Source organism: Sciurus vulgaris, assembly GCF_902686455.1.
Source record: "Sciurus vulgaris genome assembly, chromosome: 5".
NCBI lineage: Eukaryota > Metazoa > Chordata > Mammalia > Rodentia > Sciuridae > Sciurus > Sciurus vulgaris.
This window is the reverse complement of record NC_136465.1, coordinates 178074794-178091539: the sequence shown is the minus strand read 5'-3', so window position 1 is coordinate 178091539 and position 16746 is coordinate 178074794. Positions and strand designations below refer to the sequence as shown.

The window sequence follows — 16746 nt, the reverse complement described above, 5'->3', positions numbered from 1 at the left end:
GGTAAAGGAGCGTGTGCTTGAACAGGGTGGCCAGGAGCAGCACAGCTTACTCTGTCACCTGCCACCTGCAGGCCACAGCCAGGAAGAAGGGGCTCCAGGGCACCAGAGGCTCTGGGTGCTGGGAGTCCAAGTGCTGCAGCACCCCAAAACACTGTCCAGAGGACAGATGCTCCAAAAGGACCCCGAGGAAAGGTAACCCCTGTGCCCCACGACGGTGCAGCAGACCTCAGTCTGCACCCAGGCCGAGCCCGCGGAAGCTCACGAGGCAGGCAGGCATCGGCTCAGGACCACGGGTCGCCCGTCCACAGGTGGCTCCACACAGCCAGCCCCAACAGGTCACAAAGCCTGGAGAAGACACCGAGCCCAGGGTGGGCCGTAGCCGGAATGCAGGGCCACTGCCCCCTGCAGGAGCCCCGCCACGGCCTTGTTCAGCCCTGAGCGTGCAGACGAACTCCTCCTGCCTTAGAGATGGGCAGAAGGGCCAAAGGCCTGGCATCTGATCTAGAGTCACCCAGAGGGTGAGGGCAGGCAGTGACCGCTGTACACGAAGGACACCAGGGTTCACGTACACTCCCTTCAGTTCGTTTCCAGCCCGCTGGGTGCTTGAGACGTTTTCTATTACAAAGACAAAATACAAAAAAACCCGCTCCTTTTTAATCCCCCAAACAGATGCTGAGCCACATGCAACCTGCTCATCCCAAGGGACCCTGGGCAGCTCGGGGCCTCTGAGCTGACTCTGGCTGGTCACGGGCTCCTGCCTTCACCCCCTTGCCTGTCCCAAGCAGGTAAGCACACCCTGTCCCTGCCCCACCTCAGGCCGGCTCTGGGACAGGAACACTGATCTCTGTCTCCATCTCCCCTTCCCTAAACCCCTGTCACCCCTCGCCACCCACCCCCACATGGCAAGGCAAGTCTCAAGGACAAGGCGGTGATAAATGTTGAATGGAAATGTGATCCAGCCGGCCCAGCAGCTCCTCCAGCTCCACCCTGCCCTCCCTCCGCCTCCTGCTGTGGCCTGTCCCTCCCTCAGAGTTCTCCGTGTTTCACTTACACTGTGTGTTTAAGAAACCTTGCACACAGAATGAGCGCCACACCAGGCTTGGCGGGTCTGTCCGCTGCTCCCTACTGCCCAGAGGCCCTGCCGCAGGTGACCGGTGCAGAGGCTGTTCCAGGAATGGGCAGGGGCACAGAGGTCACCTTGCATGGGGGACTTCTAGATGTGAGGTCATCATTATGAATATTCTAGACCAGAGAACTCAGGAATGAGAAGCAAGGATCCCCAGGTGCAGCCCCACAGAAAACAGCCACCCACCCGCCTGGAGGTGGGGCTTGCCAGTGGCCTGGACCGTACCTCCTGAGGACTGCAGTCGACAGCAAGGACCCCAGGCCCGCGAGAGGCTGCGGAAGGTGGAGACGTCAGCCAGCTCTGCAAGTGGTCACAGCCCTGTCCACTCCAGCCCACGGTGCCTAACCCGACGTCCCACACGCCACACCCACCCAGGAGAGAGGAAGGCCGCGAGGCAGAGTCAGCGGGTAACCGGGGCCAAGGCCAGAATGCACATCCGCGCCCCCCAGTCCAGCCTTACTACTGGGGGCTCCCCAGGGAGGAAGGAGAGCAAACTGCCCTCGAAGTGACTGTTGCCCCAGGAAATGTCCCAGTGCCCCCAATCAGTGCTCACCTGTGACCAGGAGACAGGTGAAGGCTTCTAGGGAAAGGAGGAGTGCGGACAAAGGGTCGGCCAGCACAGGTGGGGGTCAGGCTGGGGGAGAGCAAGCTGTGGCTAAGCCGGGCCCCTGGGGCCTGTGCCTGGGGCAGCTGGGCTCTGCTGTGACAAACACCAGGGCCTCGGCTTCCTTATCATCTGGGGGTGACAGCCCCAGAAAGGAGCTGCCCAGCCTACAGAGTAGCAACCCAGCATCCCCAACAGCCTGGATGCAGGCGCTGTCCCTCCAGCAGCAAGACAGGCCGGCAGGCAGACTGGACGGAGTTGGTCCCACCCTGGCTTCCTGGGGCCTAGGGCCCAAGTCACGTTTCCGGGACAGCCAAGCAAACCAGCTGGTGATGCCACCCTGTTCTTAGCACGCCGCCCGGTAGGGCCGGTTCCAGGCGACTGAGGGGCAAGGAAGCTAGAGGTGCACCCTGCCAACCAATGTGCCTCAAAGGCCATGGCATGGTCACATGCCAGGCACAGAGCAGATGGGAGGCCGTGTGGAGGGCAGCTCTGCCCTCCTTGGCCCCTGACCTGCCTCAGCCCTGCCTCGGCCCCAACCTGCTGCACCCAGCAACCTCCACCAAAGCCAGCGGTGCCCGCAGCCCACTGGTCACCCTTGAGCATGCCACTCCATGGCCCTCGATGGGTGTCCCTGGCACCTGGGCCCAGGAAGGCCTGCTTGGGCCTTGGGTTCTGCCCAGCCCTGAGGACTCTGGCAGCCTTAGTCCAGAAGAGGTAACAGCTCAGCTGGGATTCCCCTGGGCACCAGGGGCAGTAAGGAAGGTTCTGGGGGAGCTGACCAGCTGGTCAGGGCCCCCAATAGGATGACAAGACCCCTGGGGCTGCTCTGAAATGCTGGGGCTGACCCTCTGCAAGCCCCGTGGGGCCCCCAGCCGGCCCTTCTCAGAGGTAAGAGGAGCAACCCTGAGGGAGCCAGGAGCCTGTACGGGGCACAGAGGACGGGCAGCTGGCCCAGCCCCGCGGGCGGGGGCGGGGCACTCCGCCATTCTTCTGTTTCCTAGAGCTATTTTTTGAACCAAACAGGCCATCCTCGCAGCTCTCTGGGTAGGGGACGAGGAAGCTGGGAGGTGCCCCAGCACCGGGGGGGCACGGGACCTTCTGGGGACCCTTTGATCTGCCCCTCTGCCTCCTCGTGGGTGGGGCTGCCCTGGCCTGCCCCCAGCTCTGAGGACTCTGGAGCCCACTTTCTCCTCGTCCCCTCCTCACAGGGCTGGTACTGCCCCAGGCACGACCCAGCCTGGGTCTTCACGCCCACCCCAGCCCCAGCCCTGCACCTTCCCGCACACCCACCTCCTGGGCCTCCACCCAGGCCCCCTCCCATGGAGGGACCCAGAGGACCCTGCAGGGGAAACGTCCTGCAGAAGGACCGACGTCCCTGAGCACCGTCCAGACAGAAGGTAGCGTGGAGAGCCGGGAGGGAGGGAAGCAGGGCTGTTTGGTGGGAGGGCGGAGAAGAGTGAGCGTTGTACTGGCTTCAGGCCACTGAGCTGTGACCCAATATGAAAGTGACAAATTTTATGTCATGTGTTTTACCACATTTGCCACTTTATTTTATCAGAATAAAATAAAATGAAAGAAGCCAGACTGCGTGCAGAGATGGCCCACGGCCCTCCTGACAAGCCACGCGCGTTGAAGCTGCTCGGAGCTGCCACTGCTGCCCACCGGTTAGCAGAGAGGAGCCTGCAGGCACCATGCTGGGAGAGGGCATGCGGGCACCTGGGTGGGCATGAGGACCAGCTATACAGTCCATAGGAAGAAGCTCACAGCAGCCCTCGGGAGGATGCACATGGAGACCCCCGCCTAGCACTCCCGCTGAGGGTGGCCAGACTCCGGCTCAGGCTGAGGCACGCCAGAAGGCACCTGTGCGAATTCCCGTCACCTTCAAGAAGGGCAAAGCAAGGTGGCCCCAGGCCTGGCCAAGCCACCACGGCATGCCCACCCCAGGCCCTTGGGAGCATGACCTCAGGAATGAGGCTTCCCAAAGGGAGCCCAAAGCTGGAGAGTTCTGAATTAATATTTCACGGTCATTAACAGTTACAACTACCTGAATGCGAACAACAGGCAAGAGGCCGGCCAGACACGTCTGTGCATTTTCTCACCTCATTCTTAAAAGCAGAACCCAGGAGGCAGATGCTGTCACTGCCCCTGTTTAAGGCTAAGGGCACTGCCAGGCACACAGCACAACTGTAGTTCCAGTGACCTGGAGGCTACAGCAGGAGGCTCACAAATCTGAGGCCAGCCTGGGCAACTTAGTGAGACCCTGTCTCAAAATAAAAAATAAAAAGGGTTGGGGGTACAGCTCAGTGACAGAGAGCCCCTGAGTTCAATCACCAGTTCCACAAAAACCCTGTGGCAGAGTCTCAGATTAAAGCCAAACAGGGCCTGGGGCTGTGGCTCAGTGGTAGAGCGCTTGCCTGCCATGTGTGAGGCCCTGGGTTTGATCCTCAGCACCGCATAAAATAAATAAGATAAAAAACCCATTGACAACTAAAAAATATCTTTAAAAAAAAAGCCAAACAGCCTGGCCTCGTCTCTCTGGAGGCCCCTGGGCCTGCTTCTCTGTCAGGGTTGAACCCAGGGTGGGGATTTCCCTCCCAGCACCCCTGCTCCAAGGAGAGGACCCCAGGCCCACAGTCTGGCTGTGCCCAAGCCTCTTCAGCATTGGCACCCCCTCCCTCAGCCACACCCAGGGTGCCACGCCCCTTCCCAAAACAACATGTCACCTGGGACACTTCCTGCCTCATGAACTGGCTGGCACGTCAGAGTTGGTCTAGACCACAGCCTGCCTTTCCTGTGACTGACCCACCATCCAGTCAGCCCCATGCCCTGGCAGTGTCCCTCCCTTTGCTGCCCCAGGAACCCACATTCTCCAGGCCACTCTTTAACTAACTGATCTAGAATGGTCAGTCCCAACACTGACCTTCCCCTATAGGACTCCCAGTGCCCCCAAACCCAGATGCTCTGCCCAGGCCATGTTCCTGCATCCTCACCTCCTGCTCTCCAACCAGACCTGCACCTGACACCCCTGGACCAGCCACGGTCTGCCCGACCCTCCAACTCGCCCACCACCGCACCCCCACACCACCTTACTTCTTGTAAGGGCCTTGGCCAAGTGAAGTACCTGAAGGCAGGACCTGGGCTCAAAGCCCCAGAACTCACGCTCACGAGCTGGACCGTCCAGGCCTCCACCTAGGCGTTCCCCACCGTGGCCAGAACCGTGGTCCAGCACAGCATGGCAGTGGCTAAAGCATGGTCCAGGGGCACAGCTCCCACCCCAACGCCACCCATGCCTGAAGCCCACCATCACCAACACAGAAGCACGGCCTGCTGGAGGCTTCCTGCCCTGCACGTGGCCCCATGCCGATCACAACCTCAGAGCCTCTGGCGGCCCAGTGGCCACATGCAGAGACCACCTCAGGGAGAAGACCCTTGGCTGGGCAGGCTGCACTGCTCTGCGGTGACTGTGCCGTGGCCTGCAGGCCCGGTGGGCAGTTACACTGATGGTGCCTGCCCACAGCCTCAGGGTGGAGCCAAGCGGAGGGTGGCAGGCCCTGGAGACCCCAGGCCGCCGTCTCTTCCGACACCGCCTCACACCCACCCCAGTGCACACACCCCCAGCTGGCAGGCCAGGTGCAGTCCAGGCCTCTGCCTAGACCATACCTGGGGCAAGGCAGCTGTCACAGCCCTGGCCGGACAGATAGATGGACAGACTGGCCCAGCTTCAACCTCCATGTGGGGTCCCTGTCTCCCCTCCCCAATGAACTCAGAAGCACATACTCGGGGGGACAGATTCTTGTTCCTGAGGTGCTTAGTCAAAGACTACCACTCCAAACTTGTGGCCACAGCCCTCCATGCCAGCGCGAGACAAGACAACTCCGTCAGACAGGACGCACCCCTACTGCACTGTGACATCCCCTGCGCACTGCGATGAATCAAGCCAGGGCCCAGGCCACCCCCGCCCAAAACCCAGAGGACCAACCACGGCCTCTGAAGGCTGGGGACAGCATCACACTCCCAGGACGGGCAGCACAGGCGGGCAGCCAGGCTCTCGGAAGGCGGTGCCAGTGAATTATTAATCCTCCCCAGGAGCAATGCACCGTCACCATCCCTATTAGGAAGCATTAATGACACAAGGAGCCAGGGAAGGCGGAGATCACCGGCCACATCGGGAAAGGAACCCAGGCTCAGGGCTGGAAGAAAAACACACCAGACTGGATGTGCACGTCTGGGGCGTCCACAGCTGGCTCTGGGCTGATGGGAGGACTCAGGCCGAGGCGGGCACCACAGTGGCGGGGGAGAGAAGAAGCCCAGAGCACTCACCCCACCCCATGAAACACAAGCTCCTGGAGGGCAGAGTGATGCGGCGCTGTTCCAACCCCAGCCACAGGCCCAGCTGAGGCGCTCAGGGGCTGCCTGCTGCCCGATGAAAGGCACCCCATGACTGTCAAGTGCAGAGGCGGACAAGGGACCAGGGGTCGGTGACACACCCTGGCATGGCCAGGCAGTCCAGCCAGGCACCAGCAGGTTCCAGAGGGGCCCTGCCCTGCCCACATGGCTGCACCTAGAGGCCAGGCAGAAGCTCAGCATGAGATGTGTGCCCACCACCCAGAAAGCCAACAAGGAAGCAAGGAGCCCAGCTGTGGGACAAACCTTGGTGCAGGACAGTAACCCAGGACAAGCCCCGGCCCCGTGTGGCCCATAGGGCAGCAGCGGGGGCAGCAAGTCGTGCACTGGGGAATCAGGCTGGGCTTCCGTCTCTAGCTGCCAGGGCAGGATGGGAGACTGCCTACACCCACCCTCGGCCACCTGAGGACGAGACAACCCAGCCCGCTCCAAGGAACCCACAAGGACGCTCAGGGCCAGTGTACTCACAGGATCCCTGAGCTCCTCAGTGTCGCGGGGCGAGGTCCGCGGTATCTTCAGGGGGAGCTCATCTCCACACTCGGTGTCTGAGGCATTTGGAGACTCCGCTAGGTCAAGGAAGTCCTCTCTCTTGTGACCTCTGAACCTGATTTTGTCCAGCCTCCTGAGCATGTTCAGCACCGAGTGCCTCTGCCTCACCTGGACATGACGGGCGGGCTCCCTGGAAGAGAGGGGGCATGGTCACACCTGCTCACCACCTTCCAACCCCCTGTGCCCTGGGCTCTCAAGAAGCCCCTGTCCTCCAAATGGACGGTCCAACCTGCAGACCCCCACCTTGCTCCCAGCAGGATGGGTGGCCTGTCACCCACCCATGCCAGCCCAGTTGACAGCTGAGCACCTCTGGCCACCTCCAGCACAGCAAGGACCCCTGGCCTGAGCAGGGCAGAAGGAAAGCCAGGGAATGTTCCTGTCCAGATGAGCCAGCCTGGCCCACAAAGTAGCCCCCAGACTCAAGGGCAAGGCGAGGACTCGGCACTGAGAGAGCAGGAGGGCTGACCTCTCTCCAAAATTCTAAGAACCATCAAGAACAGGGTGGATCTACGGCTGCAGCAGACGCTGCCCAAGTCTCTCCTCTGCCTGAACCTTCCTCCTCCAGCCACGCCCACCTGGAGACTTGGCTCGGCTTGGGTCCCACCTCCTTAGAGAAGCCCTCCCAGAGGAGGCCGGATCAGGAGCCGGCCGGGTCAGGAGTCCCCTTGGCCCACAGACGCAGGGTGCTGGACACCCTCGGCTTGCCCCTGTTCAGCCCAGGGCTGGCAGAAGCCTAGTGCATGTCACAGCGCCTGCTGGGCCACATGAAGGACATGTGTAAGTCCATACCTCTGGCCCAACAGGACCAGGAAGCCAAGGCAACCCCAAGGGCAGCAGGGTGACTATTCTTCCCCAGCGTCCAGCCAGCCTCACTCCCAGGCCTGCAGCAGGGCTGGCCAGGCAGGGAAGGCTCCTCAGCTCTAATCCCAGTGCCAGTCACCAGCTCCCGGGCCAGTGCTGGGGTTCAGGCCCACAGGCTGCTCTGGCCCCGACTGCAGCAAGAGGCCCTGGGTCCCCAGGAGCGTAGGGCTCTGACACCCCTGGGCTCCCAGCCCGTCTGCTGCTCGCCACCTCTGAGCCCAGGTTTTCCTTCTGAAAGAGGAACGATCCTGACAAGGCAGAAGTGTTCTGGGAACTCAAGATGACACACACTGAGGGCCTGACCCTGGCCCCGGGCCCAACGAAACAGGCGGTTTCCACACGGGGAGAGAGGGCTGGGCGTGCGCAGGCTGGACTCCGTGGAGCACAGAGGTGGGAAGAGCTTCCTGTTTGGGGCAGCAGCAGGAAGTCCTCGCAGGGCTGTCACTGCACGGGGAGGCGCCCGTCCACAGCCCTGACCAGCCTAAGCCCCTCCTGGCTCCTGGCATCACAGCTCAGGCCAGAGTTAACCGTGGGGACCCCAGGACCCCAGCCTGGATGTACCAGAACTTGCAGAGCCACAGGGCTGTTAAAGTACCTGGCAGGGAAGGGGCCGGGGCTGCTCCCGAGCAGACCAGTCCACTGGGCACAACGGGCAGCTTGCTGCTGACGCTGGTGCAGGACAAAGGAAACAGAACCCTGGGAGCTGGGGGTGGAGCGGGCGGCCACAGCTCGGGGTGGGGCTCATGCTGGCCACGCGGACAAACATCCCGGAACTGAGGACCCCGGGGGACCGAGGGACAGTACACTTAAAATACACCAGCCAAAGAAGAGAAGTCTGTCCTCGGCAAATCCCTAGGGGGAAAATAACTGTCTCTTATTAAGAGACCGAAAAATGAAATTACAAAGTAGAAAAGTCTAAGGGACGAGTGGACAAATGTAAAAAGCACACCTGTGCTAAAAAGAAAATGAAAAAATGCACAGTGAGGTAAGCCCAGGAGCAGCTGGGGTGGCACACAGGACAACCGTCCCTGTCACGAGAGCCTGAGGGAGCTGGGGCCGTGACAAGGCCACCTCCCAGCACACCGCCCCACAGAAGAGCCACGCTTGCCGGGCTGCCTGGCAGGACTCCGACTGTGGGGTCCGCCTGCCAGAGAGAATCCCACATCTGGCCCAAGACGCGTCTCAGGCGTGGAAAGGCCCCTCGGGTACAGTGGCAAATGGCGACCCCGAGTGTCACCCACACCACCGCCCACCACAAGTAGGTTACCAGTTACAAACTGCTGGTGGCATCCTGCAAACAGACGTGGAGGAGACGCCGGCAGCGGCCCCACGGGATGTCAGCGCGGTCGTCCTAACAGCTCTTTCCTCCTGCAGAGCCGGGTCCAGCCCTGGCTGGCGCTCCAGGCTGCGCTCCGGCCCAAGCTGGGTTCTAACCCATCATGGATGGTAGGATGCACGCGACGTGACACTCACCGGCGCGCCGCTCTCAGGTTTCAGAGCTCAGTAAGGTCGCGTACGTTCAGAGCGCTTCACCTCGTGAAGCCGAAACCCTGAAGGCCACGTCCCACCCAGGCCTGTGACCGCAGACCCTACGGTGGTCATTAGAAATCCCTTGTCCGGGATTCTGGACAGGGCTGCCTCCCCACTCGGCTTGGGCAAGCCAAGGAGGCGGCTGGAGCAGGAGGGGACAAAGGCGGCAAGCGCCCCTGCCGTCGGAGTCGAACACGCCTGCCGCCCACTTTGCACCGTCTCTCAGCCCCATACCTGGCCTGGGGGGGACACTGACATGTAGATGCCCTCCAGACCCCTCCCAGCCCAAATCCCTCAGGCTCCGCAAAAGGATGGACTCTTCACGCTGCTGTCCAGAAGGCCCGAGTCTAGGCCACCAACCACGGACGGGTCCAGGCTGTGCTTCCACCCACACCTGGTCCAGCACAGGGCCCCACGCCCCCCAAGGAGAGACGACCCCACAGCCACATCAGCACCCCTGTGCCGGGCACCAGTGTTCCACCCACACCAGGATGGCCTTGTCCCGACACCAGCCATGACCCACTCCCAAGCGCACAGCTGCATCTGTGGTGGCTGCCCTGTGTCCTGCACTGCCCTCCCCCACCCAGCTGCCCACAGCCCCAGAGTCCCTGGGAGGAAGCAAAGTCCCTCACCCGCTGGCCTCCCCATGCCCTCGCAGGCCCACCCAGCCTCCCCTCCTCCTGTCCCGCCAAGCTCCACTTGGGTACTGACGCCAAATGCTACCTGAGGGAACCAGTTCCTTCCCTTGCTGGCTCCTTGGGTGCCACTGGACTCTCGGGTGGCCCCCGCGCCGTCTCTTCCCTCCTCAGACCCCTCCCTGGGCTGCACCGGGATCTGTCCAACCGACCTGGAGGGGAGTGTGCCTTTCAGGGTTGACACCTCCTGCCCACAGGGAACAGCAGCTCCTCTGAGCAGGGTCCACCCTCCCCAGGCCACCACCCCGTACCTTCATCTGGAAGCCTGGAATCTCCTTAGCTGTGGCCATGCGGACGTGCCCCCAGGGACCTCATGCCTGTCACCCACTCGACACCACAGGCCCAGGGAGGTGCCTGCTGCCTGACCTCCAGGACACTGTAGTGGGCCGGCCGGTGAGGTGGGAGCTCAGTGGCCAGCCTGCCTCAGCTCAGGCGGCACCCCGCCAGGTTCCCAGCGCCCTCAGAGGAGCACAAAGGCACGCAGCACTGGACCCGCTGAACGGCTTCCGCACACAAAGGAGGCAGTGTCTGGGGTCTGGGCTTGGAAACCACCGGCTTTGCTTCCCTTCCCGAGCCAGGACTGAAAACAAAGGTCACTCGTCCCCAGAGCCTGCCTGAGTCAGGCCCTGCCACGCCACGCCCCACCAAGGCTGGCCTCAGTTCTGGAACCGCGGCCCTCCAGCCACACAGCCCTCACCATGGGTACCTCGCCCGCTGATCCTAGAAAACGCCCACAGGCACCAGCTTGCTCTCCTAAACATGCCTGGGGCTCACAGATGCCAGCAAGACCCAACTGCTTGGCCCTCTTCCAAGTCGCGGTCCTCTGGAGAAGGTGGCCCTAAAGCTCAAGGTCAGAGAGGCCTGGGATCACAGTTAGACCCCTAGAAGGACAGTCAACTGGGACAGCCAGAGAGGATATGAGGACCAAGCAACTGGCAGAGTCTGTGGCTCTGCAAGGTGAACAAGAGGACCAGGGAGCAGCAGGATGTGGGCTGGTCCTGTCCAACACCCGTGTTCCCACACCCACCTGTGCCTCTGATGGCCCACGGGACAGGCCCAGCACCTGAGTCAACATGCACACAGCTCCCACTGGCCAGCCTGTCTCCCAGGCCAGTCTGATCCCAGAGGCCCTGTGGCCTATGGACTGGCCCTTAGCCCACCCTCTGCCCTGGGCACTGTTGGGCATTGGTTCACACCTGCTGGTGCCCAGCAGCCACCTCCCCGCCAGGGTGCACCTGGTCCTGCAGGCTGGGCAGTGGGGAGACCCGGATGTTATATGCTCTGCACTCCACGCCTGCCTGGCCTCCCCACCTGTGCCCCACTATACACTCACATCAACCCCATCGCCTTCCAAGTCTGGGTGCTCAACAAAAGGGAGTGCCCTGGCCAGGGGCCTTCGCTGTGCACCGAGAACATCCACAGCACAAGGACCTGAACAAAGTGGGAGCGCATGCCACAGCAGAGTTGACATGACACAGAAAGGCGTCTCGGGTGTTCCACACCTTGCTTGCTTTTGATCTTATCTAAATTTAAGTTTGCCTACTTTGATGTTGATGGATGGCCAGCTCACAGAGCTCCTGAGAGTTCAGCGCTCAGTCGGCACCACCCTGGGAAGCCTGCTCAGGCTGTGGCGGCCACTTGGGGAGCAGGACTCAGCCACGCACCACCAGCCCTCCCCACAGCAGGCTCGGGGGCAGATCCGGAGGCAGAAGCTAGGATCCAAGTGCACAATGGGGGCCGGCGTGAGCGCAAAGCAGCCCTGGGGAGCAGGGACCACCAGGCCCAGTGGAGGGGCCAGGAGCGCCGGGGCCATCCTTGGCTCTCACTGCTCCTCACAGGAGGCTGCCTGGCCACTGCCTCTGTCCAGACGTCTCCCGGTCACCACCACCTGCCACCTGCAGTCATGTCACCCTGCCAGGGGGACCCACAGCCACCACCACACGTGACCTTGCCCGCCCAGGGTCGGGCACCTGACCCTCATGGCGCCCACGCCGTGCGGGGCTGGAGCAGCACCTGCTTCCACTCATTGAGGATCACAGTGGGCAAAGAACCCATGGGGCTCTGACTCAGCTGTGGTCAAAGGTGGACGGGCAGCCCTGGCCACGTGACCTCGGCTGCACGACATGACGTGACCTTTCTCCACGCCCCAGGGTCCCTGGACGCAGGATGTAACTGTGTTGCTGAGGTGGTCAGAGTGTGACAGGAAATGGGCCAGAAGGACCCAGCAATACGCCTGGCAGCTCAGTGACAGAGCCAGCCAACGCTGCTCCACAGTGCCCACGGGCCTTGTCACAGAACCTGGGCACCATGCTGGCATCAGCGACAGGTGAGAGAAGCAGGGGGAGCTTCCAAGACCACCCTGGCCCCTCACTGATGCTTCCAGCAGAGACCCCCAGGTCCTCAGGCGGGACAGGAAGGGCCTGCAGGTGAGGGAGCTGCAGGCAGCAGGAAGCGAGGACCCCAACACCCAAAGCACAAGCAGAGCTTAAGGCCAGAGGCCCTGGGAAGCAAGAGGCCACTTCAGGAAGTGCACAGCACCCTCTGGTCAGCCACCAGTCCCCAAAGCTCTGGACATGCCAGGCCATGCTCCCTGACCCGGTCCCTCAACTGGTCCCAGCTAGCTAAGCGTGAGGCTTCCAGGCCGCTGCAGGCTTCAGCCGCCCTCCCTGAGCCTATGCCCTGGCCTGACGCAGAGGGAAGTGAGCACCTGGCACAGGCATGCCTCTGTCGGCCTGAGGACAACTCGGGGCAGCCAGGCCACAGTCCAGCTCACACAGCACAGGCCCGAGAGGAAGCCCCTGGAGGACGGGGGCCCAGTGCTGCCACCAGGCTTCCTGGGGACCCCACCCAGCACCCTCACTCCCTGCAGACCTCTGTGCACCCCAGAGCCTGCTCAGGGCCCAAAATACCTGATGCCAGGGAGAGAGAACCTGTTCCCAGCGTGCTAAGGACACATCTGAATCTTGGTCCTCAGCAAAGCAAGAAAGTCAAGGTCACAACAACAACACGGACACTCCACCCACAGGAGGACAGGACAAAGGGCGAGGGTGACAAGCTCCTGCAACGGCCATCTCCCCACACCCGTCTCCCTCTGTCCTGGTCACAAGGCCGAGAGGGAGGAGCTACTGTTAAACCAACTGACGTGGAGAACTGAGTTTGGGAGGAAGGTGAGAGGGCCACGTGCTGGGGAGCAGACACACAGCTTCCTGTCGGCCACGCCCTCGTCGGCAGGTGCCTCTATCAATGCGACCCTCACACTGACAGTTCCCAGGCCCCTCTGCCTGTAGGACTGTGTGGCAGAGGGGTCACGACTTTAACAAAAACAAAACCAGCAAGAAAGCCTAAATCTTAGGAGCAGGGAGCGGCAAAAACCTCTGCTGCGTATGCCAATCAGTGAGGCCTGAGGCCCCACAGGATTCCTTCCTGCACCCAGGCACTCTTCCTCCAACTCTCCACCGCTCCGGGCAGCCAGAGCTCGGGAGAGGCAGGCAGAGAGCTGGAAGGAAGCAGCTTCTGACGCCCTGGATTCGACCCTCTCCCTGCAGTTGCCCTTGCCCGTGCTCCTGACCACAGGAAGCAGGTGCCAGCCTGCAGTCACCTGAAACAGGCCCTTCTCCAGGACCTGCGTGCACACAGGTGGCACTGCCCGCAGGGCGGGAAGCAGCTCCAAGCAGGGCTCCCAGCCTGTGCCACGGGAGGCAGGTGGTGAGCCCTGCAGGCTTGGTGGCACAGCCACATGCAAAGCCCAGCCCTGCTGCAGAGCCCAGTGGGCACAGCTGTGCCGGGGAAACAGTCACAGAAACAGGCGGCAGCGGACAGGCTGGGGGAGGGGCGATCACGTGACCCTCCCACCCTGGGTGATAAAAGCTCCAAGAAAGCTAAGTCACTGATCCACGGAGCAGCAGGCCAGGAGAACTTGGCCCTCCCAGAAGCCCTGGGTCCCACTCTCAGGGGCCTGAGTGTCACACCTGGCATGGGCCTTGCCACCTGTGGGGTGCTCTTAAGGACGGGGCGGACCAGGCGGGGTCGCTGTCAGGCCAGGACCCAGGGACAGAAGAATCTCGGAGAGGCATCCCCACGCCGCCCTGCACACTCCTGTCCCACCTAGGCTGAGTGCTGGGCTGCTCCTCCCACCCACATGCCACCTGAGGCAGCCAGCCAGCAAGGGAGGTGGATCCCAGAGGACAAAGGACAGCCAGCTCTGGACAGCCACCAGCCCAGCCACACCTCCCGGCAGCCAGGTGCCCCTCCGTGTCAGGGAGGGGCCTTGCACGCTCCAAACGACCCCAGAGAAACCAGAGCAGCCCAACCAGAACCAGCCGGGCGAGAGGCGCACCCAGGGGCTGGGTCTCAGGGGCGGGGACGTCTCTGAAATCTACTTGGCACCAGTCCCCGTGTGGGCCCCCGGGACACGACGCACCCTGATGGTCCTCCAGGCCCATGGTGACCGATTGAGTGGCCTGGCGGGCCAGCCCGGAGATGCGAGGGGGTCTGGGAGGCCTTTGTGCAGCCCTGGAGGCACCCCTGGCCCACAACACAGCCCAGCACCAGGCAGATTCCAGAGGAGCTCCTGGTCCCGGGCAAATCCAGCATCCAAGTAACTCAGCCTTGATCTCCTTCTTCCGGCAGCTTCCAGTTACCTCAACGAGGCCCAGTGGCGGCCAGGGGCCGCTCACCTACAGGCCACGCCCTGGATACTCACGAGCCCAACATGGGCTGCCGTAAATGCTCCCGGCGTTTAGAGCAGCACTTGGCGAGGCGAAGCTCCTACCTGGCTGGCAGATCACCCCAGCCCAGGGCCTGGCCGGCGACTCCACAGCCCTGCATTCACACCTCTGTTGCAAAATGTGAAGTCCCGTGAACAAGTTACGTGGAGAAGCAAAAACAAAATCCCTCCAGGTCCACTTGGCCCCTGGCTAGATGCCAGGTCCCGTGAGGGTGGGAGAGTTCAGTCTTCCTCCAGGCTCTTGACGGCCCGAGGGGTAGCGCACAGCCTGCAAGTGCCCGCCACGTGCTGGCGCCCAGGCTGCACCCCATCCAGCAGGGAAGAGGGGAGAGAGAGTCACAGAGCAAGGAGCCACACTCTGGCATGGTGGACGCTGAGAAACAATGACCGATGACTGGTCACCTAATAAGGGTTTAATGAGCACCTAGTGCATGCCAGGCACGCCTTGACTCAGAACCGGGGAGCAGACAGGGTGAGGCTGGTACACCCACAAAGTTTCCTTCTATGCAGCAAGCATTACTCTACGCACAGAGATGCACACAGCACCTGGGACCACCCTGTGGAGATGGCCACGCCACAGACTAATGGCATGAAGGAGTCGGCCAGGGACCACAGAGGAAGGCAGTCCTTCTGCCAGAACAAACCAGAAAGCAAACGGGGGAGCAGGATAGGCCTCGCTGAGGAACTCTGTCCCGGTACAAGGTCAGCACAGCCCAACCAACCCCCACCTGGAGAGGAGAGAAGGTGGTGGCCAGGACCCGGGTGCAAGTGGTGAAGGCACCACACTGGGCATTCATTCATCTGGGAGGCACGGGCCTGGGGAGGGAGGACAGGGCAGCAGTTGTTGTCCAATCTGCCACCCACCCCTCGGTGCTCTGCCAGGAGCCAAGCTGCCCAGGGGACAAGCACCTGGGCTCCCTGGGCTCACTCACACCGGCCTGCAGGCTGCTGGCCCCCGGCCCCTCCTCGCATCGCCAGTGCCCGGCGGCACTGAAAACACGGTCACTCTCATAGTAGTCACTGGGGTCCTCCTATCTGAGCACAGGAGGCCTTGGAGGATCGGGCCAGAGAATGAAGCCACTGCCAGGCGCAGGATGGAGTCCAGTCACAGCAAGGACCTGTAGGGCAGGGGCACAGCGGAGCTCGGGAGTGCAGTACCGTTTGCAGGCTCCGGCCCGCTTTCCAGTCCTCGCACGGGGAAAGCCACAGCCACAGAGGACAGTGTGGGGGTCCTCAAAACATCAAACTGGACTTCTCCCTGCCTCTGGATCTCCACCCTGAAGAACCAAACACGGGTGCTCCAATAGCTGCACGCCACGCACACAGCAGCCGTCCACAGCAGCTGGTGCAGGCAGCTGGGCGTCCACCTGCAGGGGCAAGCACCACCAGGGGCACACGGGCAATGGAACAGCCACTAGGCCCAAGAAGACGGGACTCAGACACCTGCTGCAGTGTGCATGGAGAACTCGGGGCCAGGGATGACGGACAAGGGGCGGGAGCTCCTGTGTCATGGGGCCAGAGCTTCAGGTTGGGAAGAGGAAGTGCCGGAGGGGACACTGGTGACGGCTGCAGGACAATGTGCATGTGCTTGATGGCACGTTTAGAAACGGTGAGATGGAACTCTGGGCCGTGTGCTTATCACAACCGTGCACACGCTGGCCTGTGTGCTCCGCGGCGGTGTGGTTGATTGGAATCGTCAACTTGATTGGATTAAGAGATGCCTAAGATTAAGAGGCTTCTGAGTGTCTCAGCGAGGGTGTTTCCAGGCATGACTGGCAGGTGGAACAGTGAATGAAGCAGAGACCTCCCCCAAGTGTGGGCGGCACTGTCCAATAGGTTGGGGGCCTGGACCAGACAACAACTGAAGGAGGAGGACGCGCAGACGCAAGCTCCGCTCTTCTGCAGCGGGCTCTCGACAGCCGTCCTGGTCTCCTGAGCGCTCAGACTCCGGCTCCTCGACTCTTCCAACCACTCTCCAGGGAGTGTCCAGGCCTTCCATCCTGGACTGGGGTGGCATCGCTGATCCCTCTGGTTTTAAGGCTCCAGCTGCTTGGACTGCACAGTTACTGGTTCCCCCAGCTCTGTGGCCCGCAGACAGCCACTGTGGACTGTCCAGCATCTGGGGCATAAGTCAATCTGAAACCCCTTTTATAATTAAACCTACACACATATATATATACAAATCCAGTTGGGTCTGCTCCTCTAGAGAACCCTGACTAATACAAAGGTCATCTGTAAATTCATCATG

The 16746-nt window shown here is 61.9% G+C and overlaps 1 protein-coding gene across 1 annotated transcript in view; it reads right to left on the bottom strand.

The window, feature by feature from the left end:
- GRAMD4 (GRAM domain containing 4) overlaps positions 1-6816 on the bottom strand; it is a 51706-nt gene extending 44890 nt beyond the window's left edge. Inside the window, 1 exon segment of the mRNA XM_079140183.1 lies at positions 6606-6816. Within this exon segment, the coding sequence (XP_078996309.1) occupies positions 6606-6767 (162 nt within the window). The 5' untranslated portion in view covers positions 6768-6816.
- Between the last annotated feature and the right edge of the window lie 9930 nt (positions 6817-16746).